General features: G+C 49.1%; 1 protein-coding gene across 1 annotated transcript; it reads left to right on the top strand.

Moving 5' to 3' along the window:
* Positions 1–26,687, top strand: AP3B2 (adaptor-related protein complex 3, beta 2 subunit). The gene is made up of 25 exons (XM_008582841.1): positions 1–72; positions 212–286; positions 773–868; positions 4,893–5,053; positions 5,298–5,364; positions 5,467–5,649; positions 5,733–6,016; positions 6,217–6,271; positions 6,623–6,694; positions 7,951–8,013; positions 8,359–8,491; positions 8,784–8,893; positions 9,960–10,136; positions 15,333–15,519; positions 16,807–16,925; positions 17,394–17,502; positions 17,834–17,957; positions 18,362–18,542; positions 18,721–18,781; positions 19,112–19,218; positions 19,491–19,719; positions 20,149–20,233; positions 20,479–20,576; positions 25,976–26,114; positions 26,258–26,687. Exons 1-25 carry the CDS (start codon positions 16–18, stop codon positions 26,406–26,408), a joined length of 3,123 nt encoding a protein of 1,040 aa, XP_008581063.1. The 5' UTR covers positions 1–15; the 3' UTR covers positions 26,409–26,687.

Genomic DNA, 26,687 nt, shown 5'->3' with positions numbered 1-26,687 from the left:
GATGACCTGAAGGAGATGCTGGACACAAATAAGGATTCCCTCAAGCTGGAGGCCATGAAGAGGATTGTGGCGGTGAGAGGGGAAGGAGGGAGCCTCCCATGGGGAGGGGCCTGGATGCCCAAGAGCAGCTCTCCTTGGCTCCTTGTGGACCTTCCCCTAATCAGTGCTGTGCCTCCTCCTTCTCCTTTCCTACCTTGACCCCACCACCCAGATGATTGCCCGTGGAAAGAATGCCTCAGACCTGTTTCCTGCAGTGGTGAAGAACGTGGCCTGTAAGAACATAGAGGTGAGCACTACCCAGTGAGGGATCTCTCATTCCCACCTTTGCCAGGACTAAACCCAAGTTGGGTGGGGAGTGAGGACGGAAACAATTCAGCCCCAGGGGCCCAACCTGCTCAGAAATGTCCCTGATCGGGCCAGCCCGGTGGCGCACTTGGTAGAGTGCGGCGGCGCTCCCACCGAGGGTTCGGATCCCATATAGAGACCGGTCTGCTCACTGGTTGAGCGCGGTGCGGGCACGACACCGAGGGTTGCGATCCCGTTATGAAAAAAGACAAAAAGGAAAAAAAAAAAAAAGAAATGTCCCTGATCCAGGAGAAGACATTGTCTACATGTCCCTCAACTGGGTGTGGATCAGGGTAAAAGACCTAGGATACACATGGGGATTCTCCCCCACTGGAAAAATTTGTCCCCATGGACTGCAGCTGGTTGGGGTGATGACATCTCAGGGGTGGAGGCACTAGCCCCTGCTAAGAAACGTCCTGTCTGCCAGGTGAAGAAGCTTGTCTACGTGTACCTGGTGCGCTATGCTGAGGAACAGCAAGACCTGGCCCTGCTGTCCATCTCCACCTTCCAGCGTGGCCTGAAGGTCAGAGCTTGCCTTCTTGGGGCCTGGGCCTCATTGGCATTGTATTGAGAGTGGGCCCATGGAGTAGCCATAAACATCAGAGCAGGCTCTGGAGGCCCCTACCTACCTGCCTAAAGTTGGGAGGGTAAGAGTCAGAGGAGAGGACCAGCCAGACCCTCAGAGAGTAGAGGCCAGGCATAGAAAGGGCATGAGAGATGAAGTGGGTGCCCAGGGCGCGTGTCTCTCTGCTGAGAAGCCTGTGGTAATGGCTGCCTGAAGTATGAACCACTTTTTCCCCCAGTGGAAAGCCCCTCAGCTCTCACCTCCATTGGTATAAAGATGTGAGTTGTGGCCCATAGCCAGGCAGAAGTCATCCTCCTCAAGGAAAGGATTCTGTGAGGGGAGCTGCTGACCTGGATTCCTCACCTCTGGGCATTAGAGCCTTGGTACTGACAGGCTCACCTTGTCCAGGTATCTGTAAAGAACAATGACTATTATAACCTCTTCACCTGGAACTTGGTAAGGAGGACAGATGGGTTTACTGAGAACAAAAGAGCCACTGAGAAGAAAACAACACAGGTGACCATGCAGGAGAGTTGCCTCTGACTTGGGTTCTAAGATCAGCACAGACGACAAAACTAACCAGGAGAATTCTATTCTGAATAAATTCAGTATAGCCAATTATTCCTTTAGAGTTGGAACAAATCAGTCTTTCTTCTGTTTAGCACCAGAAGCAGTAGTTGGCTGGTCTTAGATGCCCCAGTGTATGCAAAATATCCATCTTTAAATACAGGGAACACATCTGTTATGGTGAAATGCAATTTGAGGCAAGCATTTATTGAAATCACCTAAAGGGAGGGACAATGGGGAAATTCAAGTCCATTAGACTAGAGTGGTGTGCTGAATCCCTACACTATTTAAATTGCAAATATTCTCACCTTTTGTCTTACCCAGGACTATACTAGTTGAGTTCACATATGTTAAATGTATGCATAAGTCTCCACTGGGTGCTTTCCTAGTTCCTCTAAGATACCTCAAGGGTAAAGACAGCCATATCAAGGCAATTCTACTCTCCATATTAGATTTTTAGCTCTGTTTACAACCATTAACTCTCCTATTCTTTCCACACTTACAGTTCAAATTCCTATGAGAGGGACTCTGAGAGGCCTAGCTCATGTTTTCATATCCAGCAATTCTGTAGGTTGCTTGGCAGACTGAGAATTGACTGCCCAAATCCAGGGCTCAGCCCTGGTTTAATCTGCTATGGCCAGCAGGAGGGATTGACAGTCTGCTTCTTTGGGATGTGGTAGAAAGCATGGTCATTTGCATATATGATTCATTCATTTAGCAAACACTTGAGTGACTACACCATGCATTGTGCTAGGTTCTTTTTACAAGTCAAAACCATGGGCTCAATCTCAGATTGGCAAGTAATCTTTTGGTTTGTATCAGCGTTAAATCATTTTATAAAAACTATTCTGGAATTTTTGCACAGATTTTGCATTCACCTGTAGTTTCTACAATCTGCCCCTTTCCCCTTCTAGAATACCAGAGCTCATTTAGTCCAACTCAATGCAATGATTTCTCTACAACAGGGGTTAGCAAACTTTCTATAAAGTGCCAAATAGTATTTTAGGTTTTGCAGGCAACAACTCAATTTTGTCCTTGTGCTGCAAAGAAGCCATAAGCGAGTGCGCATTGCTAGGTTCCAATAAATCTTTATAAAAATTAGGCAGCAGACAGATTTGGCCTAAGGTCTGTAGTGTGCCAATTTTTGCTCTAGAACATCTCTTGACAGGTCAACTCAGTGAGGTCCCAGGGATAGGGGGATAGAGACCTCACTCCTTCATAAAGCAATGCTTTATCTTAAGGCAACTAACTACACCTGTTTTTTGTTTGTTTGTTTGTTTTTTGGAGTTATTTTTGGCACTGGCCAGTACAGGGATTGAACCCTGGACCTTGGTGTTATCGGCACCACACTGTAACCAACTGAGCTAACTGGCCAGCCCTCTGTTTTTGTTTTTTACTCATTACATTGTGTTGAAACTTCCGTAGCTATAATTTTTAAAAATTTACTCCCGACTCACAAAAGGCATAAAGTATAATGAACATATCCAGCACAAGAAATGAAACATTTATCAAATAGCCAAAACCTCCTATGTATCTTCCCATTTATCATTCATGTGCATTTTTCTTTTACAGCTTATTTACATATTCCTAAATATAGAATATTTTTCTGTAAATGGTATCATACCTGTATTCCTCAACAACTTGTTTCCTTTTTTGTTGTTGTTACTGGTTCTTGGCCTCTCCTGCACACTGAAACCAGTTATATCTGTCCAGTGTTCTTCCTTCTTTTTATCAGCCCAGGCTAAGGCCATATTTACTTTTTTAGCTGAACACTCATGGAGTCAAACCTCTCGTTGGCAAGCAGAGAATCTAGGTCTCCCTACATCCTGTCTTTGTGCAGTTGATGCCTGAATCCCCTATGAACCCAACTATATTTCATTTTATTGGTTCAGTATCAGGTCTAAGCCAAGATGATTCTGAATATTAATTTTGTCCCTCCTGCTATTGTGTCTTCCTCCAAGATATTAATAAACTATTCGGACTGGGGCAACAGACTTTGAGTCCTGTGGCATATCATGTTTCCAGGTTGACACTGATCTATTTTTTTTTTCCTTTTCTCTAAAAGATGACCGGTAAGGGGATCTGAACCCCTGAGTTGGTGGTGTCAGCACCACACTTTCCGAAGTGAGTTAACTGGCCATCCCTGTATAGGGATCTGAACCTGTGGCGTTGTTGTTATCAGCACCACACTCTCCCAAGTGAGCCACGGGCCAGCCCTTGACACTGATCTATTAATAAACCTTCCCCAAGTATAATATTTTACCAAGTTGTGAGTCCAACTAACAGCCAGCATTTTCCTGTGTTATTTGAAGGGATCTTATTCAATGGCAAAACAATTGAACACCTTTCATGTGCAAAGGGCTGTGAGTGATACAGAGAGAAAACAGACATGAATTCTGCTCTTAAAATGCTTATTTAAAAGGTGAAACATCAAAAATGACAATGCAGGAAGGGCTATGAGAGACTCATACACACACACTTGGCTGAAATCAAGATACATAGTGCGAATACCTACCAACCTAGTTAGCCTATCAAAAAGGAAAACAGATTTTTTTTGTAATTTCCTGTGAATCTATAATCATTTCCAAAAAATGTTTTTTAAAAAAAGGAAAATGGGTTTCAGCAGTTGATATGATATGATTTGTCTCTAAGAAAAGACTCCTGCTTTTCTAATAAGATGGCTTTAGAAAAACATGTTTAAAAATTAATTCCAGAATTTTTCTAGGAATTACCATCAATTTCACCTATAGTATTGTGGATCTTCTCTTTCCACATTTTAGAAAATCAAGGAAACACCTATCCTTTAGTGTTCTAGCACCTCTCCCATTGTCCGTCATTCTCCAAGATAAATAGTAGTTTATAGCTGCTGCTGCTGCTAGTGGGAAGACAGCCCTAAGCCCTGTGATTACAATGGTGTCTAATACTCATCAGATGTATATAGGATGCAATAGCTGCAAAGAGGTGGGGCCTACACACCTGTTCTGTTTTAAACACTGGAAGAAGAGCAGCTTTTGAGAAGTTGCTGGGAGAGAGAAATGTAAGGATGAACCCTTTGGAAGGGAGACCAGCTTGCATGTGCTGGAGATCACCTCAAGCATAAATACAAAGAACCCCCCCCCACCACCACCACCACTCCTAAGGAACAGGAAGTGTTTCAGAAATTTTAGGTGTTCTGAAAGTTTTTCACTGTTTCTGAAAGTGAAGCTGCCCATTGCCACACCTGTTCAGGTGTCAGATTTCTGCAGCCAGAGTCAAGAGGCAGTGCCCCCAAACATGACACATCATCCAGCCTCAGGTCAGGAGGTAGGGAAGCAAGAGCTGGTGGTAGCTAGGGACAGTGACGTCCAAAAGTGTGGCTTATCCCATCGGGGTACCTGGTGCCCTCTCATGGCTCTGTCTCCACCTCTGTCCTTAGGACCCCAACCAGCTGATTCGTGCCAGTGCCCTCCGCGTCCTCTCTAGCATCCGTGTGCCCATCATAGTGCCCATCATGATGCTAGCCATCAAGGAAGCCGCCTCAGACATGTCACCCTACGTGCGGAAAACAGCTGCCCATGCCATCCCTAAACTCTATAGGTACGCCTCAGCCCTGCCCTTCGCTCCTCAGGGGACTGGTTCCTAAGCTCCCAGTCCACCCTGGCCTCTCCCAAGTCTTGCAGGCTGTTTCTCAGAGGGGAACTGACAGAGGTGGAAGACAATAGAGGTGAGGGCTCGCACCTCTTTGTGAACAGGGCTGGGGTACAGGAGGTGAGCGTGGCTTGGGCAGATATTGGGAAGGCTACGGGGGAAGGGGGCAAATTCCTCTCAACTTCTCCCTCAGTTTGGACTCTGACCAGAAGGACCAGCTGATAGAAGTCATTGAGAAGCTTCTGGCCGACAAGACGACAGTGAGTGTATACTGGCACAGAGGGGTGGGTGGTGGAAAGGTAGCGGACAGTGGGCCTTCTGTGCTTCCTGGTCATCCTCTCTTGCCTTTCTCCCTTCCCCAGCTGGTGGCAGGCAGCGTGGTGATGGCCTTCGAGGAGGTGTGCCCGGAACGCATAGACCTGATCCACAAAAACTACCGGAAACTCTGTAACCTGCTCATCGACGTGGAGGAGTGGGGGCAGGTGGTCATCATCAGCATGCTCACTCGCTACGCCCGCACGCAGTTCCTGAGCCCCACCCAGAACGTGAGTGGGCCCAGGGCCCCAGGCAGGGCGGGCAGGAGGGCGCCCAGGGAAGGCGCCCACAGGCCCAGCCGTCTCCCCTCCAGGAATCCCTGCTAGAGGAGAACCCCGAGAAAGCCTTCTACGGCTCGGAGGAAGACGAGGCCAAGGGCCCGGGGTCGGAGGAGGCGGCCGCTGCGGCGCTACCCGCCCGAAAGCCCTACGTCATGGACCCGGACCACCGGCTGCTGCTGCGCAACACCAAGCCGCTGCTGCAGAGCCGCAGCGCCGCGGTGGTCATGGCGGTGGCGCAGCTCTACTTCCACCTGGCGCCCAAGGCGGAGGTGGGCGTCATCGCCAAGGCGCTAGTGCGCCTGCTGCGCAGCCACAGGTGCGCCCCGCCCCCGCCGCGCCCCCACCCCTGGGCCGCGCCCCCACGCCTCACCGCCGTGCTCACCCTCCGCCCACCACCTGCCAGGCTGACCTCACTCTCGCCCTCCTCCCACTGATCCTCTCCGCCAAGCTATTTGGCCCCACTCCCTTCCCCACTCCCCGCTGCCCCTTACCCCTACCGACCCGTCCTGTCCGCAGTGAGGTGCAGTACGTTGTGCTCCAGAATGTGGCCACCATGTCCATCAAGCGCCGGGTGAGCATGCGACCAAGGGCCGGCTCCTGCGGGCTCTGGGGACTCTGTTGGGACCGGGGGTGGGGACGGGAAGTAAGGGGAATGTCCTGGCTGTGCAGAGCATGGGGAAGGGGAGACCCCAAATGCAGGCGAGGAGCGGGGCCTGGATCCTGAGGGGGTTCTGGGGGGTAGGGGTGGCCAGTGAGGAAAGGGCCAGTCAGATCTGAGATAGAGGAGGGAAGACGTGAGAAATGGAGGACAGTGATGAGGCCGGCAGGGTCCTGGGCCCTGGGTCAGGAGGTGGGTGGCTCTGGAAGAGAGGCAGGCCTGGGGCTGCGGTGGAGCTCTCCCGGGCTGCCTCTCTTGTGCTAGGGTATGTTTGAGCCCTACTTGAAGAGCTTCTACATCAGGTCCACCGACCCTACCCAGATCAAGATCCTGAAGGTGAGTGATGCAGGACGTGCCTGCAGCCTCTCCCTCCCCTCCCAGCACCCACATACCCACTCACATAACTCACAGTGGCCACCTGGATGCCTGCCTAGTTCTAGGCAAGCCCCAGCTGGAGCTGTTTGCTCAGCAAGCAAGGATAATGAGAGTGGGGGGCCAGGGAGAAGGGAACTGCCCTTTGTCTGGTATACACTTGCCACTCTGTATATGAAGTAATTGATTTTCATAATAACCCTAGGAAGTGTACATTAGCTCCATTTTGTAAAAATGTAGTCACAGGGAGGTGAGATAACTTCACCAAGGTCACATAATTCTGCTAACTTCAAGGTACATGCTTTTCCCACTGCAGTTTTTTGTCTCCCACCACAGTGTCCTGGCCCCCATAGCAGCTTTCTCAGGCTTTTGTGCAAATATACATGAACAGAAAAGTGGCAGGAGCCCATACCTCTTCCATTCCCGCTCTGCTGCCTCAACATTCAGTGATTTCATTCAGCAGTAGTTAATCCTTCTAACCCTTCTGAACATCTGTCAGTCACATTGCTAGATCTAGGAGTAAAGGATGGAGCAAACTAATCAGGGACCCTGACCCTTGTGGAGCTTACACTCTACGCTGCGGAGGAGCAGACATTAAACAGCTAAGCAGGAGACAAGTGTAAAAATCCGTTCATGATATAAGGGAAGAAAGAAGAGTACAGAGAGCTATAAGAGCATAAAATAGGGGGACCTCATCTAGTCTGGGGTCAGGAAAGTTTTCCTTGAGGAGATGAGGCTTGAGCTGAGCCCTGAAGAATGGATGTGACTTATTTAGGTAAATGCAGGGACAGAAATAGGAAGAACTCCAGTATGTACGAAGACCCTGAGGCAGGCAGGGATGTGTGGCTGGGGCAGAGAGGGCCAGGGGGAGAGTGGTGGGGATGAGAAGTGGACAACAGATCATTCAGGGGCTTACAGACCATGGTAAAGACGTTGGCCTCTATCCTAAAAGCAATAAGAAGTTTTAAGTTTTCAGTAGGGGTGGGGAGGTGACATGATTATATTACAAGCATATTCTCTCAGGGAATCTATTTTAGAATCAAATTAGTCCTCTTGCATTTTGGACAAGTTTCGTGATCTGTCAGTGCCCTCATCAGTCTAAAGATGATGCAGGGCTATCCTGACGATTGTTTTCTGGTCTGTGAAGTGTATTTTGAATGAAAGCCCACAAAGCCCACTGGCCATCCTGCCCATTTCCTGTCTCTCCACCCCTCCCGCAGCTGGAAGTGCTGACCAACTTGGCCAATGAGACCAACATCCCTACTGTCCTACGGGAATTCCAGGTACAGGTCAGGGGGAAGCTCCCAGCCAGAGGGGCCCAAGAGAGGTGCCCTTCAGATCCTTGTGCTCATTGAGCATTTCTTTGGTGGGCCAAACTGTCTCTTAAGAGCCCAAAACTGGAGAAACTGCTATTTTAGGTCCCCCTTCAAAAATGCCTTCTGCTGGCTTTGAACTGAGTAATCACTGGGTGGGAGATAGGGTTTCACTCCTTCTCCCAAGATTTAGTGTCTGGCTTGATAAGTCATAAAATGAGGGGGTCAGAGCCTTCCCAGAGGTCACCCTCAAGCCTGCAGAATCACTGAGGGGCTGCTACCTGCTGGAGGTTACTCTGTTGTGGTGTCCTGCAGACCTACATTCGCAGCATGGACAAGGATTTTGTGGCAGCCACAATCCAGGCCATTGGACGCTGTGCAACTAACATAGGACGGGTCCGTGACACTTGCCTCAACGGCCTGGTACAGCTGCTATCCAACCGTGATGGTCAGTGTTTGCCTGTCTGATTGACTAACCTTGGTGACCGGTGGGTGTCTGCCTGTATGTATGACTCTGCTGGCCAATGGGTATACACCTGTTTGACTAGGCACAATAAGTGTTCCTTGGTCTGTCTGCCTTAGTTAGTGTTCACATGCTTCTGTACCCCTGAAGGCCACTAGAGAAAGGCAGGGCATTGAGCAAGAGAGTCAAAGGCCTGGGGGCATTGCAGGTGTGTCTGTCCACCTGGTTGTGCCCCTCTTCCTATCCCAGGGTCCATACACACATTCTCCTTCCATAGAGCTTGTGGTTGCAGAGTCGGTGGTCGTCATTAAGAAATTGCTGCAGATGCAGCCAGCACAGCATGGGGAGATCATCAAACACTTGGCAAAGCTCACAGACAACATCCAGGTGAGGGAGTAGCCCCATGTTTCTCTCCCCACCCTGACATCTTCCCCATGATCTTAAGACCCTGTAATTAGGGCCGGCCCGGTGGCACACTGCTACAGTGCGCCGCTTGGGAGCGCGGCGGCACTCCCGCCAAGGGTTCGGATCCCACATACAGACCGGTTCCCGCTCACTGGCTGGGCGAGGTGTGGGCGCGACACCGAGGGTTGCGATTCCGTTGCCGGTCCCGGTCCGGTGCAGGCGCAACACTGAGGGTTGCGATCCATTGCCGGACACGAAAAAAGACAAAAAGGAAAAAAAAAAAAAAGACCCTGTAATTAAATACTCTCGTGGTATCAAAGTCAACTTCCACACCTTCTTCATTGGCTCTGAAAGGTCTTCAGGTGGAAGGAGGAGAGCAACTGGACCATGTGACCCTGACCTTGTTGCCCAAGATTTGCCTTTCCTGGGGGGATCCCTCACTGAGCTCCCTGGTCTTTACCACCACACTTGTTTTCTCTCTAAAGCTCTGGCCAAGGATAACTGATGGACAAATCCTGTGTTTTTCTGTTGCACTGCTGAGTTGCAACAGCCAAACAAGGCATTCCTGAAGATTCAGGAAGAATAGAATGGCAAGGGGCTGGCCTCTGGCTCACTTGGGAGAGTGCGGTGCTGATAACACCAAGGCCACGGGTTCGATCCCTATATAGGGATGGCCGGTTCGCTCACTTGGGAGAGCGTGGTGCTGACAACACCAAGTCAAGGGTTAAGATCCCCTTACCGGTCATCTTTTAAAAAAAAAGAAAGAATGGCAGTAAAGCATTGAGGGTACAGTGAATCCAGAAAATCAGTCCTTTAAACCATGACTGACTGTGGGGCTTCAAGGCTGTGCCCATGCTAATGAAATTCTGGGGCAGAGGGGAGATGTTCTCCAGAAATGCCCACCTTCTAATCTCCTCTGACCACCCCACACTCTCATTTCCAGAAAACCCATAATGCAGAAGGCCAGCACAGATCAGGGAGTGCCATTTCCTTAGCTGTCCATGTTCCCACATTTACTCCAGTCCTAACTCCTCTCCCATGCCCACAGGTGCCTATGGCCCGAGCCAGCATCCTGTGGCTCATTGGAGAGTACTGTGAGCATGTCCCCAAGATTGCACCTGATGTCCTGAGAAAAATGGCCAAGTCATTCACAGCAGAGGAAGATATTGTCAAGCTGCAGGTCATCAATCTGGCAGCCAAGCTCTACCTGACCAACTCTAAGCAGGTAAAGATTGAGAGATGCTCCCCAAACACTTTGATCCCCAGAAACTGTCTAGGCAATATTCTTTTGCCCTCCCCAGGGAAGCCTAAACTCCAGCTCCCCTTTCTGAAGAGGGGAATCAGGGCAGGTGGCTGATCTTCCCAGGTAACCAATGCTACCCCAGTGTCCACAGATATGGGGACTCAGGAGCCTGTTTGGGCTGGTGGTCACTGTTGAAGAGTTTCTCCTTTGAGGCCGTGACCTCCAGTCTGCAAGTAGGAGCATGCCTATCTGCTGCCTTTGGAACATGGGCTGTGAAGAACCAGAGTTGAGCAGGGCTGAGGGAAGGGGCCAGTAGGGACAGGCACTGATGGGAGAACATGAATCCTGGGAGGTGTGGTCTGTGCTTCCTCTCAAATCTTGATGATGCTTGGCCAGTCTGTGACAGGATTAAGGGGGTGGGTTTCTGCTCAGGCTTAGGTGGTGCCATTGGGAATGGCCATTGTTATTCCCAAGGTAGTGCTTACAAAAGATACCACAGCCAAGGATGAGGCTCAACTAAGCTAGAATATCAGGGTGTTAATAGCCTTTTGGATGTCCAGCATTCCCTGAGATGGCCCCAGGAGATTCTCCTAAGAATAAAGCATTATGCACTGAGTTTTTCAAGTTGTTGGGGACACCAAACACCATGACAGTTCCCACACTCACTATCCCACTCAGGTAAATAAGACAGGTGTTAGCAAAGTACTGCCCATGGGCCAAATCTAGCCTGCTGCTGCTGTTTTTGTAAATAAAGTTTTATTGGAATATATCCATGCTCATTCATTTATATAATGTCTGTGGCTGCTTTTGTGCTACAACAGCTGGGTTGCCTAGTTGCAACAGTCTCTACAGCACACGAAAGCCTGAAATAGTCACTCTCTGGCCCTTTATAGAAAAAGTTTGCCAACCCTTGAAGCAAAACATCTGGGTGCATGGCTGGGATCTGCAGCAGGGCTGTACCCTGGAAATTATGACATCCCTGCCAGGCCTGAAGGTAGTCTCTCTGCCATTCCATGGGACTCTTTGTATGGTGGCACTTGTGCTTCTTTAGTGGCTCCTTTGATCCATGGTGGCTAGAGTGAGCCCCAGGGACTCAAGATGGGGTAGTCAGGGCCACCAAGTTCTGGGACTCTTGTGAGGAGTGAGAAAGGACAGCATCTGTGTGTGCAGGCCATAAGGTACTGGGTCTGTGGGTATTGGTATTGTGGGGGAAACAGATTGGAGAGAGAGAAGGTAGGGAGTGAACCATGGGGAAGCGTTCAATCATTGGACAGATATTTGTGTGCCTCCTTTGTTCTGATGGGAGGATCCCGAGCCCCTGGATGGCAAAGATGGCATGTTTTCATAAGCCCGGGCCTGTCCTCATGGCATTTCCCCTAGTTGTCACTGTTACCTACATGTGCATTTGTTCATTTATTTAACATACATTTCCTGAGTGCTTGCTATTTGGCTGGCACTGAGCCATGTCCTAGGGATATGATAGTGAGAATGTTTACTGGCTTCCAAATGCTCATAGCCAAGTAGTAGCCAAGTAGGAGAAAAAGGACAATAATAAACATCTTAAACACAGCAGAAAGAGCTGCGTCAGGGTTATCACAGAGAGCTGTGGGTATATGTAACTGAACCCCCTTCTTAGGCAGGACATAAGGGGTCCTAACCCCCCATAGGGCAACCAGCATAGGCTATTCAGGCAAATGGACACTGCCCTGCAGGCTCTCCTTCACCTGAAGGTGGGCCATTGGAGGCACAGGCCCCTTAGAATGGTTCTTTGATTCAATAAAGAGAAATTTTGTCCTCCCTTTCTTTCTCCCTTCTTCCTAGCCTCTTCTGGGAGTGGTGGAGGGAGGTGATTTGGATATGCATATGACTGTCCTTGCAAAACAGCAGTGATGCTTCCACCCATGCTGGTACCATGTGTGACAGTCTGGACTGGCTAAAAGGGCACAGTGATCCCTGTCATTCCTCCCAACTTCCTGACCCCACTGCGTGCCAGTTCCTGGCCCAGGCTGAGGCCAAGGAGATAACCGTGATGAGGCCTCTGTCCTTCTATTATCAGCAGATAATCAGATTCTAGACCAAAGGCCACAAAGGCTCAATAGATGCGGAGACAGAGGGCTTGCGGGGGGCAGTGGGGGGGTTGGTAGTGAAGGTAGTTATTACAACTGCCTGGGTATGGCACCTGAGGCAACAGCCTAGAAGGCTTTTGGGAAATGAAATGTGTGGGAGGAGGGTCTGCCAGTGGCACAGAAGGAGATACAGTCATTCCATCTGGCTCCCTCTACAGTAGTTGGAAGATTCTGATAAATTCTGGAGAAGTAAAAAAAAACATTTTTATATAATGAAGATAATGCATGCTCATCATAGAACACTCATACAATAAAAAAAATTGCTAAGTTTAAATTATCCATAAGCCTACCACTTAGAAAAGACCACCGTTAATCTTATATTTCCTTAGCTTTAAAAAAAATTTTTGTTATGCCTATATATAGTCCTCCAGAAGTTGTACATTTGTGTATTATCCAATATTTTAATCTTTTCATTTCTGTTTCCTTCCAATGCTTTCATATTTGAAGGTTTTTTTCCTGTTCATATATCAATTAAGTTTTTAACTTGCAATTTCCTCCAGATTTTTTTCTATTTTCACATTTTTAGTCCGTTGTATTAGTTTTCTACTGCTGCATAATAAATTACCATAAACTTATTAAAACAACACATGCTTATTTTCTCACAGTTTCTATGGGTGAGAGTCCAGATATGGCTTAGTTAGGTCTTAGGAAAGACTACAATCAGCCAAGGCTGGGTTTTCATCTAGAGGCTCTGCTGGGGAAGGGTTCACTTGGTAACCTCACATGGTTACAGGATTCTGTTCATTGTGGTTGTAGGCTGAGGCCCTGGCTTCTGCTGGCTGTCAGCTGGAGATGACCCTCAGTTTCTAGAGGCTGCCCTTAGCTCCTTGCCACATGGGCCTCCCAACATGGCCACTTATTTCTTCAAAGCCACAAGGGAGAAAGTCTCTCGAGCCAGTTTACGAGCAAGAGGGAGTCTTCTGTAATGACACATAAGCATGGGATTACACAAAGGCACAAACACCAGGAGGCAGGGGTTGGCAAGGAGGACCTTAGAGTCTGTCTGCCACATCCACCTAGACCTTATTTATGGGTAGTGTGGTAGGGGAGGATGTATTTTAATTCTTTTAGTAGCCAGTTTTCTGAGCATGATTTAAGAGGTGGTTGCAAGGTAGCAGGTATATTGGCATAGGTTACTGAAAGGGAGTCAGTGTTTCCCACCTAAAATTCTTCCCTGGCAGATGGAGCCCACCGGTCAGTTGGAGCCTTGTTCTGTTCTCGTTGCACTGAAGTGTGTCTCATAGGCCCTCTTCAGCAGCCCATAATTACTGTGCTTCTTGGTTAGGTGAGGTAGGGGTCCTGGTAGTAAGGACTAGATGCCATGATCTGAGGGGAATGGGGCCATGGGGTGAAGAAGGGTAGCGAATTATTATGGGTGAATCCTGCAATGTTGAGGTGTGAGGTGGATGGACTGGCTGCTTCTTACATTGGTTGTTGACATGCAGTTAAGGCAGTGGACAGATGGGTCAAATCGTGAACAGTTCTTTCTAGAATCAGGCAAGGACTTTAGGAGGAGGGGGAATCTGTGGTCAGCCAGGTGGAAGTCTGTGGAGGAGGACACTGTTCAAACCAAAAGGGGGAGCAGCAGCATCTTGATAGTGGACCATGTTGATAAGGGCATCCACCAGCCTTGGCCGGTTAGAAGGTGACTGGCCAAGGCAGAGCCTGGTCTGTAATGAAGTTCATTGCAATGGCATCCTATTTTCCTATTTTTTAACCCATTGTATTAGGGGAGTATGTGGTTGGGAGTACTTATCTGTGAACAGTATTTCAGGTGCCGCGACGCTGGAAGGGACTGAGTTGAACATGAAGCCACCAAAGTCCCTTGGGCCATGTTGTAGGTAGGAATGGAGTCACAGTGGCTTTCTTGAGTAAAGTGGGACAATTGTATAGCTGCTCTGATTCTGGGTCTGCTTCTGGGGGTCTGTCCCTCACGGATATCTGCCTGATGTTCCTGCCAAATTAGCTGGGCCAGCCATGTCTGAGGCTGGATGTGACAGTATATCACCATAAACCTTAGGAGACCAGACTTGGTTCCAGGCTCCCTCCTACTTGTCCCCACTGCTTCTGGGCACTCTAGCTATAGATTACTTGGTGGTTTTGATCTTGGTCCCAAGAGATGGAGACATGGAGACCTGGGTCAGGGTAGCACCTTCATGTCAGCAAGTAGACAGTGAGGGGAAGTGAACAGGGTGCGGCTCTGGCAGGTCCAAGCCTGAATGCAGCACAAAGCGCTCCTCAGCCTCGGAGAAGAGACTTACTGACTCAGCTTCTCTGTAAAATGGGGCAATCACACCTACCTTTCAGAAAGTTGTGGAGATTAAGTAAGGCAGTGTGGAGCACCTAGCACAGTACTCAGTGCTGGAAGGCACCCCATCAGTGATGGCTGCTACCACCGTCGTCGTTAAGGCAGGTGAGACTAGGCCATGATGAGGACAGAAATTCAGACTTTAGGTCCTTGGATGTAGTTGCCTTGACTGCAGACTATGAACCCTACATGACCTTTGCAAAAACCCATGGGCAGCTACGGTTTGTTCTGATCTCATTAGAACCTTCCAGGGAAAGGTTGGGACCTTCGAGACCCCAGGGTTGCTCAGAATCTGCTATGTGGGTTGATGAGGGCATGAGGGCAGCTCCCGCCAAAGGGATTCCTGTTTATTTCCCCTCTCTTTTTGTTACTAGTTTCTCCCCGGGTGGCGGAGCATAGAAATTGTGAGATCTAGCAGAATGTTACAGACTTCCACTTGCCTTGTCATCCCAGAGTGAAGAGGTTGTCTGGGCCCGGGGCGTTGGGAACCAAAAACCTGAGGAAGAGTGGAGTCTAGGGCCAAGAGGGAGGACAGTCCAAAAGAGCAGTCTCTTTTGCTGGCCTGAGGCAGTTGTCAGAGTCAGGGTCAGGAGTCAGGGCCAGAGAGATGAGAGAAAATGCACCAGCTGGGCAGGGAGGGAAAGTTGTAAGCGGGGAGATGAGAAGCTTGACGTAGGGTCTGGTGCAGAGTCTCCTGTGTCCCCAGCCTCCCTGTCAGCTGCCGACCCACCTCTTGTTCCCCAGACCAAGTTGCTCACCCAGTATGTGCTGAGTCTGGCCAAGTACGACCAGAACTATGATATCCGTGACCGAGCGCGCTTCACCCGGCAGCTCATTGTCCCTTCTGAGCAGGGCGGGGCCCTCAGTCGCCATGCCAAGAAGCTCTTCCTGGCACCCAAACCAGCCCCAGTCTTGGAGTCATCCTTCAAAGGTGAGGGCTGGAATCTAGAGTAATCTCCCTGGGGGCAGGGGTGGGCACTGGCCAGGGCCCCAGCCGTAGCTGGGCACCAGGCTTCTGTGGCGGGACTTCTGGAGAAAGTTGGTCCTGCCCTCCCCACCCCCCAGCTCACCCCTTTTGCCCCTCCTGTAGCCCCAGGGCCTACTCTCTTACCTAGCCATGCCCACCACCTGTATCGTCTCACCTGGGTATCTGCCAGGATGGGTTGCTGGCTCCTGGCTCCTCTCAGGTCCCCTTTCCATCTCCCTCCCTGAGCAAGCACTAGGCTTGGAAATCTGTATCAAGAAATCTCAAGGACCCAGGAGGGCAGGAAGTAAAACAACATGCAAAGGAGAGGTGCACATTTATAAAAGTCCTGAGAAAGTGGGTGCCAGCACTGTGGGCTGAGTGACTAGAGGTCAGCCCACAGCCCGGGCCCCAGGCTTTCAGCCATTCCTCTGTCGGGCTTGGCCCTGACAGCCTCCCCTCCTGTGGGAAGGGCTCTGAGAGGGGCCTGGTGGGGAGCGGCCTCCAGCTGACTCTCTGGACCCCAGGAACCAAATCCAAAAACCCACATAGGAAAGGAGCCTCTTTCACAAAGCTTGGTTCTCCTGGGTATCTTTTCATTCTTCGCTTCCCTGGACCTCAGGAATAGGGAGATTCTGACGGGTCAGGGCAGCTTTGAAAATCTCCCAGGAGGAAGGGCAGCAGTCCCTTTCTCCATGACACCATCCTCACTCACAGGTCTCTGCTGCCCTCCTGTATCATGTGCCCGACCTCTGTCCCTGACTCCCTCCTGCTCCCATTCTGACTGCTCACCCTTCCCGCTGAGTCCAGAGCCGGGCCAGACAGCCTCCTTCCCCTTATCCAGCCCGGCCAGCCTCTCATTCCCAGCTGCCATCCTCAGCTCACTTAGGCCTCCCTCAAGCCTGACCGTGCACTAGCGCATGGCCCTGCTTCCCTGGAAGAGAAGCCCACTCATGCTTCTGCGTCACTCAGGAGATCCGAGCAGACAGGTGGCAGCACCTCTGTGCTCACAGTGCCCTCCTGCCTGCCCCTGCTGTCCCCTCAGTCCCTCCTCTTGCCTAGCAGGACAACCTTTTCTTCCATCATGTGAGCCTGAAGTTGCAGTCAGGGTGAAAAGCCGTTAGGGGACACATCCATTTCCTTCCTGTACCCAGCCAGGGAGGGGAAGAATCACCACCCAGCCCCACCTAGGGAACAACTCCCTGGGCATTTCCTCACTGCCATTACTTGCCTGATCTCTGAACCTGTCCCCAGACCGGGATCACTTCCAGCTGGGCTCACTGTCCCACCTTCTCAATGCCAAGGCCACTGGCTACCAGGAGCTCCCAGACTGGCCAGAGGAAGCCCCAGACCCATCTGTGCGCAACGTGGAGGTCAGCATGGGTGGAGGGTTGAATTGTGTGTGGGGACTGAGAGGGACAGACAGCAGGGTGCCCTGGCAGTGCTGGCCCAGCCCTCCTGACACCCTCCCCACACAGGAAGAAGACCTCTCCCTTATTGAGACCCACGTGGGCCTGTTGGGCGAATACACTGAGGTCTCCCCTCCCCGTGTGCCGTGTGCTCTCTCCCCACCCTGTGCTGCACCCTCCCCTTCCCCCGGGTGCTGGGCTCCTGTGCCCTCCTTAATCTGTTTCCTCTGTGGTTTGGCAGGGCCCCCTCTGAGCAGCATCCCCTCCTCTCCGTGGACAGTTCCCCTTCCCTCTTCCCCCATTATTCCCTTTTGGGGACAGGACCAGGTAGGGCCCCAAGAAGAGGTGGGGTGAAGGGTAAGAAGGGCCTTCTTTCCTTCCCCCCTCTCCAACCATGATGATGTGGACCCCCCCACCTACCCTCATCTCCAGGTACCTGAATGGACGAAATGCTCAAACCGGGAGAAGAGGAAGGAGAAGGAAAAACCCTTCTACTCAGACTCTGAGGGGGAGTCAGGCCCCACGGAGTCTGCAGACAGTGGTGAGGAGACAGGCGGAGCTGGGGCCCTCTGTGCTCCTGTCCACATGTGTGCCTGTGTGACTGACCTCTGAGGGGTGTGTCAAAGGGAGTGGGCACCTGCTTGTGAGCTGCTGTATGTGTGTTTGTGCACTTGAGGGACTGCATATCCCAGGTGTGTGTGTGCCTGTGCAGTCTCTATCCCTATGAGTCCCTCTGTGTCCCAGTCCGTTCCAGTTGGCATCTGGGGCTGGGAGCAGGTCAGAGGGGTTTGCAGCTTCAGTGCTGAATCTGAAGCCAGGAACCCCAGGCATCTGCTCCAGACCGCAGGAAGTCTGACACAGTTCCCCCGTAGATCCTGAGTCTGAGAGTGAGTCGGACAGTAATAGCAGCAGCGAGAGTGGCTCTGGGGAGTCCAGCAGTGAGTCTGATAATGAAGATCAAGATGAGGATGAGGAGAAAGGGAGAGGCAGCGAGAGGTAAGGGGGAGCCAGATAGATGGCTGATGGGGTTCAGGGGTCTCCCTTGGAAAAGAAGGGCTAACACTGAGCCTTAGCCAGTGTTCTGGGTCCTAAGAGTCCCTGAGCTTCTCATGAGCTGGTGGGGGCTGGCAGACCCATGGTCAGCTCAGGTAGTTGCCTTTGCTGGCTGCAGAAGGTCTCAGTCCTCAGGAGGGTGGCATGAAGAAGTAATAGGGCCTGAAGCCTAAGCTGGCACAAGCTGGTTCAAAGCTCTCATCAGGCCTCAGGCATGGGAATCCAGGTATGGAATCTGCGGGCCCATGCTCCCCACCCCCGCTTTTCAAGCCTTCCCCTGTTCTTCTGTGAGGAAAGGAGGGGGTGTCCAGGCCAGGCCTGAGCCCTGCCTTCCCACTCTCCCCCAGTGAACAGAGTGAGGAGGAAGGTGAGAAGAGGAAAATGAAGAAGAAGAAGGTGCCAGAGGGACAAGGAGAAGGCTCGTCCTCAGATGAGGGCAGTGATTCCAGCAGTAGCTCATCAGAGTCCGAGATGACATCAGAGTCTGAGGAGGAGCAAGTGGAACCTGCCTCCTGGAGGAGGAAAACAGTGAGGGGCTTGGGGTAGAGAAGAGGTGGGCTTATGGGCTAGGGCCCTTCTGACCCTCTGGGCCAGGCACAGACATCTCCCCACCATCCAGAACAGCCCATGGAATATTCCACCAAACCCAGAACAACCCAGGGCGCTTGCCTTCCCCACTCCCACATTCCACATTTTTCTCTTTCAGCCTCCCAGCAGCAAAAGTGCCCCGGCCACCAAGGAAATCTCTCTGCTTGATCTGGAGGACTGTGAGTTTGGGTGATACAAATCACAGAGGGAAGGAGCCCTGGGGAACAACTTAGGAGGGTACGTGGGGGCTCTGGATCAGGTTCCTCAGGTCTTGGGGCAGAGAAATAGACAGAACACATCTTCAGGCCTAACAGGACAGCAGGATGACCTCTGCACATGTGGGGTTGGGGTCCAGGGTGGGTGTATCACTGAAAGCCTCCAGACTGCCATGTGCCTTGCTGTCCGTGGTGCTGAACTGGTTGCCTCTTGAGCCCTGGGCTTCCTGCTCAACCTGAGCCAACTCCACTTTCCCTCTCCTTCATCGTAGTCTTTCTTATCTATTCCCACAGTCACCCCTCCCAGTGTCCAGCCTGTGTCTCCCTCCATGGTTGTGTCCACCAGTCTGGCTGCTGACCTGGAGGGTCTGACACTCACAGATTCCTCGCTGGTGCCCTCGGTGAGTGGGATGGGAGGGACTGGGCTGGGGCAGGGACACATCTCTGCTGCATCCTATGGTGTGGATTTGAGAGAGAGAGAGAGAGGGAGAGAGAGAGAGAGAGAGAGTGTGTGTGTGTGTGTGTGTGTGTGTGTGTGCGTGTGTGTGTACAGGAGGAGTGATAAAGAGGGTAGCTGTGAGTTCCAGTTGCTGGATGGCCCTAGGTGGGGACAAAGCTGGGACAGACTCTACTTTGTGTTTATTTCCGTATTTCCCCTACTCCTCTGCTTTAGCTGCTGAGTCCAATGTCAGGTGTTGGGAGGCAGGAGCTGCTGCACCGGGTAGCTGGCGAGGGGCTAGCCGTGGACTATGCCTTCAGCCGCCAGCCTTTCTCTGGTGGCCCCCACATGGTGTCTGTGCACGTCTACTTCTCCAATAATTCTGATACCCCCATCAATGGCCTGCATATAGGCACCCCCAAACTGCCTGCTGGCATCAGCATCCAAGAATTTCCTGAAATCGGTATGGAAAGGCCTTGAACAGGGTAGAGGAAGAGGCTCCTGGGCAGAGTCAGTCCTTCTGTGGTTACTGATACCCTCTTTGTGCCAGGCCAGGGACTAGGCCATGGGGGCACACAGATGACATCTAACATGGTGGGCAAGATAGATTAGAACACAAGCAAGTTTGTATCAGGGCAGGAGATTCTTGCAGCAGCAGATCTGGGCCTTGGTTCTTTCAGGACTGACTTAAGTGGGGCAAGGGTGGGTGGGGGAAGGATACTTAGATTGCAGGCGGAAACCAGGAACAGTCTCCAGGGGCCCAGAAAGCCAGGATTCCAAAGATGGCTGGTCAGCTCTGACAGTGGAGGGGAGGATGGGGCTAGACTGTGCTCCAGAACTGCCAGGTTATGGTGTCTCTCTCTCCCTTTTGCCCTGCCTCACACTGCTTCAGAGTCTCTGGCACCTGGAGAATCTGCCACTGCTGTAATGGGCATTAATTTCTGTGACTCAACCCAGGCAGCCAACTTCCAGCTGTGGTATGTGTCCACCTCATGGTGGGGTGGAGGGTAGGCTGGAGAGAGGCAGGGCCAGAATGAACCAAAGCTGGAGGTGGTGGTAGGTGGGGATACATTGAGATTGGGTGGGTCTGGGAGCCATCCCAAGCCCTCGGGTCCTACCTCACTGTCCTGCTGCATCCAAGCCTTGCTTCTAGACAAGGTGGAGGTGAGGGGAGAGATGCTGGCCTCACTTCTCTCTCTCCATCTCCTTCCACCCTTTCCAGCACTCAAACCCGACAGTTCTACGTCTCCATTCAGCCACCTGTTGGGGAGCTGATGGCCCCTGTGTTCATGAGTGAGAATGAGTTCAAAAAGGAACAGGGTGAGTGCCCCCTGGGGGTGGGCAGGGAGAGTGCTCAGGGAGAGAGAGGTATACAAGCTAGTGCTAGAATTTCTGGCTTGGTTGGTAGGGAGAATGGTGGTGCCCTTCATCTAGACCAGGGGTTGGCAAACATTTTTCTGTAAAGGGCCATAAAGTAAACGTTTTATGCTTTGAGGGTCATGTGGCCTCTGTTGCTCTTACTCACCTCTGCTGTTGTAACACAAATATAGCCATAGACAGAATGTAAGTGAATGAGTGTGGCTGTGTTCCAATTTTATTTATAAACACTAGTTTAAATTTCACATAATTTTCATGTGCCGTGAAATATTAATCTTCTTGTGATTTTTTCCCCAACACTTTCAAAATGTAAAAAACATTGTGGGCCATATAGGTAGTGGACTGGCTTTGCCCTACAGGCTGTAATTTGCAAAACTCTTCCCTGATCTAGAAGAAAGAACAGGTTGGGGAAGGGAAAGAGAGAAGATCACATTTAGTTTTGGATAAGTCAATTTTGAAATACAAGTTTTATTTAATTCTTTTTTATTGAAAAGTAATGAACTGTATGTATCTGTGGGGTACAGCATTGAATATTGGTACCTGTGTCCATTATGTGATGATCAAATCAGGATAATAAGTATGTTCAACATTACACAATGTAATCATCTTTTGTGGTCCATTACCAATTTATTGCTAACCCTCTCCACCCCAACCTCTGGTGGCCTCGGTTCTGTTTTCTCCTTTTGAAAGTTCAATGAATTATTGTGATTGTTATACCTTTCTTTCTTCCTTTTTAAATTTATTTTTTAATTCTCACTTGTGAGGACATGTGGTATTTCTCTTTCTGTCTGGCTTATTTCACTTAACATAATTTTTCTAAGTTCATCCATGTTACTGCAAATGGCAGAATGTCATTCTTTTTCATGGCTGAGTAGTATGCCATTGTATATATATATATATACCACATTTTCCTTATCCAGTTGTCCATCAATGGACATTTAGGTTGGTTCCATATCTTGGCTATTGTAAATAGAACTGCAGTAAACATGGGAGTCCAGTTATTCCTTTGACGTAATGATTCCCATTCCATTGGGTATATACCCAGCAGTGGAATTGCTGCATCTTATGGCAGTTCTATCTGTAGTTGTCTCAGGAACCTCCATATTCTTTAATGGCTGCACTAATTTACAGTCCCACCAATAGTGTAGGAGGGTTCCCCTTATCTCTGCCTCTTCACCAGCATCTGTTATTCTCTGTCTTTTTGATAATGGCCAGTCTAACTCTGGTGAGATGGTATCTCAAAGTGGTTTTGATTTGCATTTCACTGATGATTAGTGATGTTGAGCATTTTTTCATGTGTCTGTTGGGCCATTTGTGTATCTTCCTTTGAGAAATGCCTATTCAACTCCTTTGCCCATTTTTTAAATCAGGTGACTTGTTTTACTCTTGAGTTGTTTGAGTTCCTTGTATATTCTAGATATTAACCCCTTGTTGGCTGCATAGTTTGTGAATATTTTCTCCCATTCTGTAGTTGTCTTTTTGCTCCATTAATAGTTTCTTTTGCTGTGCAGAAGCTTTTTAGTGTGATATAATCCCATTTGTTTATTTTTTCTTTTGTTGCTTGTGCTCTTGGGTATTATTCATAGTCTTTGCCCAGTCCTACTTCCTGAAGTGTTTCCCTTATGTTTTTTTTTAGTAGATTTATAGTTTAGGGTATTATTATGTAAGTTTTTAATCCATTTTGAGTTGATTTTGGTATATGGTGAGAGGTATGGATCTAGTTTCATTCTTCTACATATGGATATCCAGTTTTCCCAGCACCATTTATTGAAGAGGCAGTCTTTTCCCCAGTGTATGTTCTTGTTGCTTTTGTCAAAGATCAGTTGGCTGTAAGTATGTGGATTGATTTCTGGGTTCTCTGTTCTGTTCCATTAGTCTGAGTGTCTGTTTCTATGTCAGTACCATGCTGTTTTGGTTATTATAGCTTTATAGTATAATGTAAAGTCAGGTAGTGTAATGTCTCCGGCTTTATTTTTTTTGCTGAGAATTTCTTTGGCTATTCATGGTTTTATGTTGTTCCATGTGAATATTAGGATTATTTTTCCATGCGAAGAAAGTCATTGGTATTTTGATGGAGATTACATTGAATCTGTAGATTGTTTGGGGTAGTATGGACATTTTCATAATGTTAATTCTTCCAATCCAAGAGCATGTAATATCTTTCCATCCTTTTGTGTCCTCTTTAATTTCTTTCAGCAATGATTTGCAGTTCTCATTGTAGAGTTCTTTCACCTCCTTGGTTAAGTTGATTCCGAGGTATTTTATTTTTTTTGGTGACTATTGTAAATGAGCTTGCTCTCTTGATTTCTTTTTCTGCTAGTTTGTTATTGGAGTATAAAAACTGTGTGTTGATTTTGTATCCTGCAGCTTTCCTGAATTCGTTTATGAGCTCTAAAAGTTTCTTGGTAGAGTCTTTAGGTTTTTCACTATATAGGATCATGTCATCTGCAAACAGGTACAGTTTGACTTCATCTTTTCTAATCTGGATGCCCTTTATTTCTTTCTCTTGCCAGATTGCGATGGCTAGTACTTCCAAAACTATGTTAAATAGGAGTGGTGAGAGTGGACATCCTTGTCTTGTCCGTGTTCTTAAGGGAAAAGCTTTCAGCTTTTCCACATTCAGGATATTGTCAGTAGGTTTGTCATATATGGCTTTTATTGTGTTGAGATACCTTCCTTCTATGCTTAATTTGCTGAGAGACTTTATCATGAAGGGATGTTGAATTTTGTCAAATGCTTTTTCTGCATCTATTGAGATAATTGTGGTTTCTGTTCTTTTTTTTTTTTTTTTTGATGTGGTGTATCATATTGATTGATTTGTGTATGTTGAACCATCCTTGCATCCCTGGTTATCGTGGGGTTTATTTTTTTGTTGTGTTGCTGTATTCTGTTTGCTAATACTTTGTTGAATATTTTTGCATCTACATTCATCAGAGATACTGGCCTGTAGTTTTCTTTTTTCATTGTATCTCTGTCTGATTTTGCTATCAGGATGATGCTGGCATCGTAGAATGAATTTGGGAGAATGGCCTCCTTGGAAATTAAACAACACCCTTCTGAAAGACGTATAGGTCCAAGAAAAAATTAAACAGGAAATCAAAAAATTTCTTGAAACTAATGAAAATAAAACCTATCATAACAAAACCTGTGGGATACAGAAAAAGCAGTACTAAGGGGGAATTTTATTGCAATAAATGCCTAGAAAGTATAGAAAGAATCAAAATAGAAAGTTTTCAGATAAACAACCTAACACTACACCTCAAAGAACTAGAAAAACAAGAACAATCCAGCTCCAAAATTAGTAAATGGAAAGAAATAATTAAGATCAGAGCAGAACTAAATGAATTAGAGACCCCAAAAATGATAAAAAAGATCAATGAAACAAAAAGTTGTTTTTTGAGAAGATAAACAAAATTGACAAATGGCCTAAGCCATTAGCTAGGCTAACTAAAAAAAGAAAAGAGAAGACCCAAATAACAAAAATCAAGGAAACATTACAACTGATAGCACAAAAATACAAAGAATCACTAGAGACTATTATTAACAACTATAGGCCAACAAATTTTTTTTTTTTTTTTAAAGATGACCGGTAAGGGGATCTCAACCCTTGGCTTGGTGTTGTCAGCACCACGCTCAGCCAGTGAGCAAACCAGCCATCCCTATATGGGATCCGAACCCGGGGCCTTGGTGTTATCAGCACCGCACTCTCCAGAGTGAGCCACGGGCCGGCCCTAGGCCAACAAATTTGAAAACCTCGAGGAGATGGATAAATTTCTGGATACATACAAACTACCATAACTGAAGCAAGAAGACATAGAAAACCTGAATAGACCAATAACAAGCAATGAGACTGAAGTAGTAATCAGCAATCTCCCAACAAAGAAAAGCCCAGGACTGAATGGCTTTACTTCTGAATTCTACCAAACCTTTAAAAATGAAGTAATACCAATTCTCTTCACACTATTCCAAAAAATTGAAACAGAAGCCATTCTCCCAAACTCATTCTATGAAATGCAGGTTTTGAATAAGCCAATTTTGAAATGCTTTTGGGAAATTCAGGAGAAGGTGTCTAGTATGCAGTTGAAAATGTGGGTCTGTGCCCAAGAAACACCTTGAGGCTGGAGTCATGAGCCTAGAGGTGGCAATGGAATCTGTGAGTATGACTGAGATCACCCTGGGTGTGGGGAGGATAAGAATGCCAAGGACAGGACCTTGGGGAAAACTTGAATTCTGCAGAAGTAACAGGAAGGGAGAGATAAGAAAAGGAGCAGAGAGGTAGGAACAGAATTAGGAGAGATGCCAAGGCAGAAGGGTGCCTTGGGGTGGTCTGCAGGCCACGGTGACTAAAGACCTTCAGATTTAGCATGTAGAAGGCCACCGCCAAACTTAGGGAGAGTGTTTGATTGCTAAAGGAGGGCAGAGGCCAATTGCAGTGGGTAAGGGTGACCAGGGCTAGAGGAATTGAGTCGTCTTTGGAGGACTTTGTCTGCGAATGGGTAGGGAGGCAGGCCATGGGCATGTTGAAAGATCTTGCTTCTGGAAAGGACTTTCTAGAAATGGAGAGACTTGAACATGAACAGACTGAAGGTAGAAGGGCAAGAAAATGTGATTAGTCATGAATGGAGAGGATGGAAGAAACAGGAAAGGGATGTCAGTTCTCAAAAGGAGGAGAAGAATGGGAGAGGGACGAGTGAGGCTGAAGACAAGGCATTGTTATGCAGAAGGGCAGAGGAAGGAGCTCACATGCCTGGCCTGGGGCTGGTGAGTGGAGAGGAGAGGTCAGCCCTGTAGAATGAGGGGTTTGGGGGATGCTGTAAGGGCCTGGAGGCTTCAGGAGCTCTGGCCAGGTCTGGAGCTGCTGCTGCTAGGGGCAGCTAGGGGTCTGCCCATGAGGGCTACGTGTGACCACTGGACTCTGGCCAGGACTCCAGCAGCCATCTGGGATTTCTTTGTGAGGGCTCAACCTCTGGGAGCTGTGAAGGAGTTGAAAGTGGGTTGGAAGGCCACATAGGCAAGACCAAAAGGAATGGGGTCCCGGGTGGGGGAACCTCTAAGAACTGACTGACCACTAGGTCCACTGGCCACGCCAAGGGACTGGTGGCCCAGGTGTCTAACAGGGGGAAGTGCCAAATCAGTTTTTGGACAACTGGATGAACCCTTGTGTGGGTGGGGTGGGAAGGCTGACAGAGGCTTCCTGGGTGAGGGCCACATCCAAGATGAATGAGGGAAATTCCGACCTGCCCTAAGCATGAGAGCTGCCCAGCCTGTGGGAGCTTAATGAAGATATTCAGTAAGCAGGCCCAGGCGCTAGCCTCTGCCCTCATTATGACCTCTGCCCCCAGGAAAGCTGACGGGCATGAACGAGATCACAGAGAAGCTCACACTGCCAGACACCTGTCGGAGCGACCACATTGTGGTGCAGAAAGTGACTACCACTGCCAACCTGGGTCGTGTCCCTTGTGGGACATCTGATGAGTACAGGTACTTGGCCACCAGTACAGGGGAAGGGATGGGTTCTCAGGTGGCCTGATTTGAAGGAGAGGCCCTTTGCCTCAGGGGCCGAGCCCCTTCCAAACAGTCACCTTTAGCAGCTCTCCCCCACCCCTCCTCTACTCTCACCTCAGGTTTGCAGGCAGGACACTGACCAGCGGGAGCCTGGTCCTGCTGACCCTGGACGCCCGGCCAGCTGGAGCTGCCCAGTTGACCATCAACAGCGAGAAGATGGTGATTGGCACCATGTTGGTGAAGGACGTAATACAGGCCCTGACCCAGTGACTCCCGAGTGCTGTGACCTCTTTGGGCCCCACCTGTCTTCCCCCATGACACCTGAGCTGTTAGTCCCTCTCACTTTTTCTCCCCCCCCCCATCAGATTGCTCATGCCAGTTAGCATCCAGGGGGTCCTGTCTCTGGTCATTACCAGGTCCTCCTCCATTCCCCTCCCCACACGTTCCTTAGTGACCTGTGCAGGGGGAGACAGCCACTGTTCCCTTCAATCCTCAGCTTTCTGTAGCTATTTATGTAGGAAAGTCTCAATAAAATGTCTTCTCCCTAGA

The sequence above is a fragment of the Galeopterus variegatus genome, unplaced genomic scaffold, assembly GCF_000696425.1.
Source record: "Galeopterus variegatus unplaced genomic scaffold, G_variegatus-3.0.2 Scaffold2733, whole genome shotgun sequence".
NCBI classification, from domain to species: Eukaryota; Metazoa; Chordata; class Mammalia; order Dermoptera; family Cynocephalidae; genus Galeopterus; species Galeopterus variegatus.
Note: the sequence above shows the minus strand (reverse complement) of the source record. Positions and strands in the feature narration are given on the sequence as shown.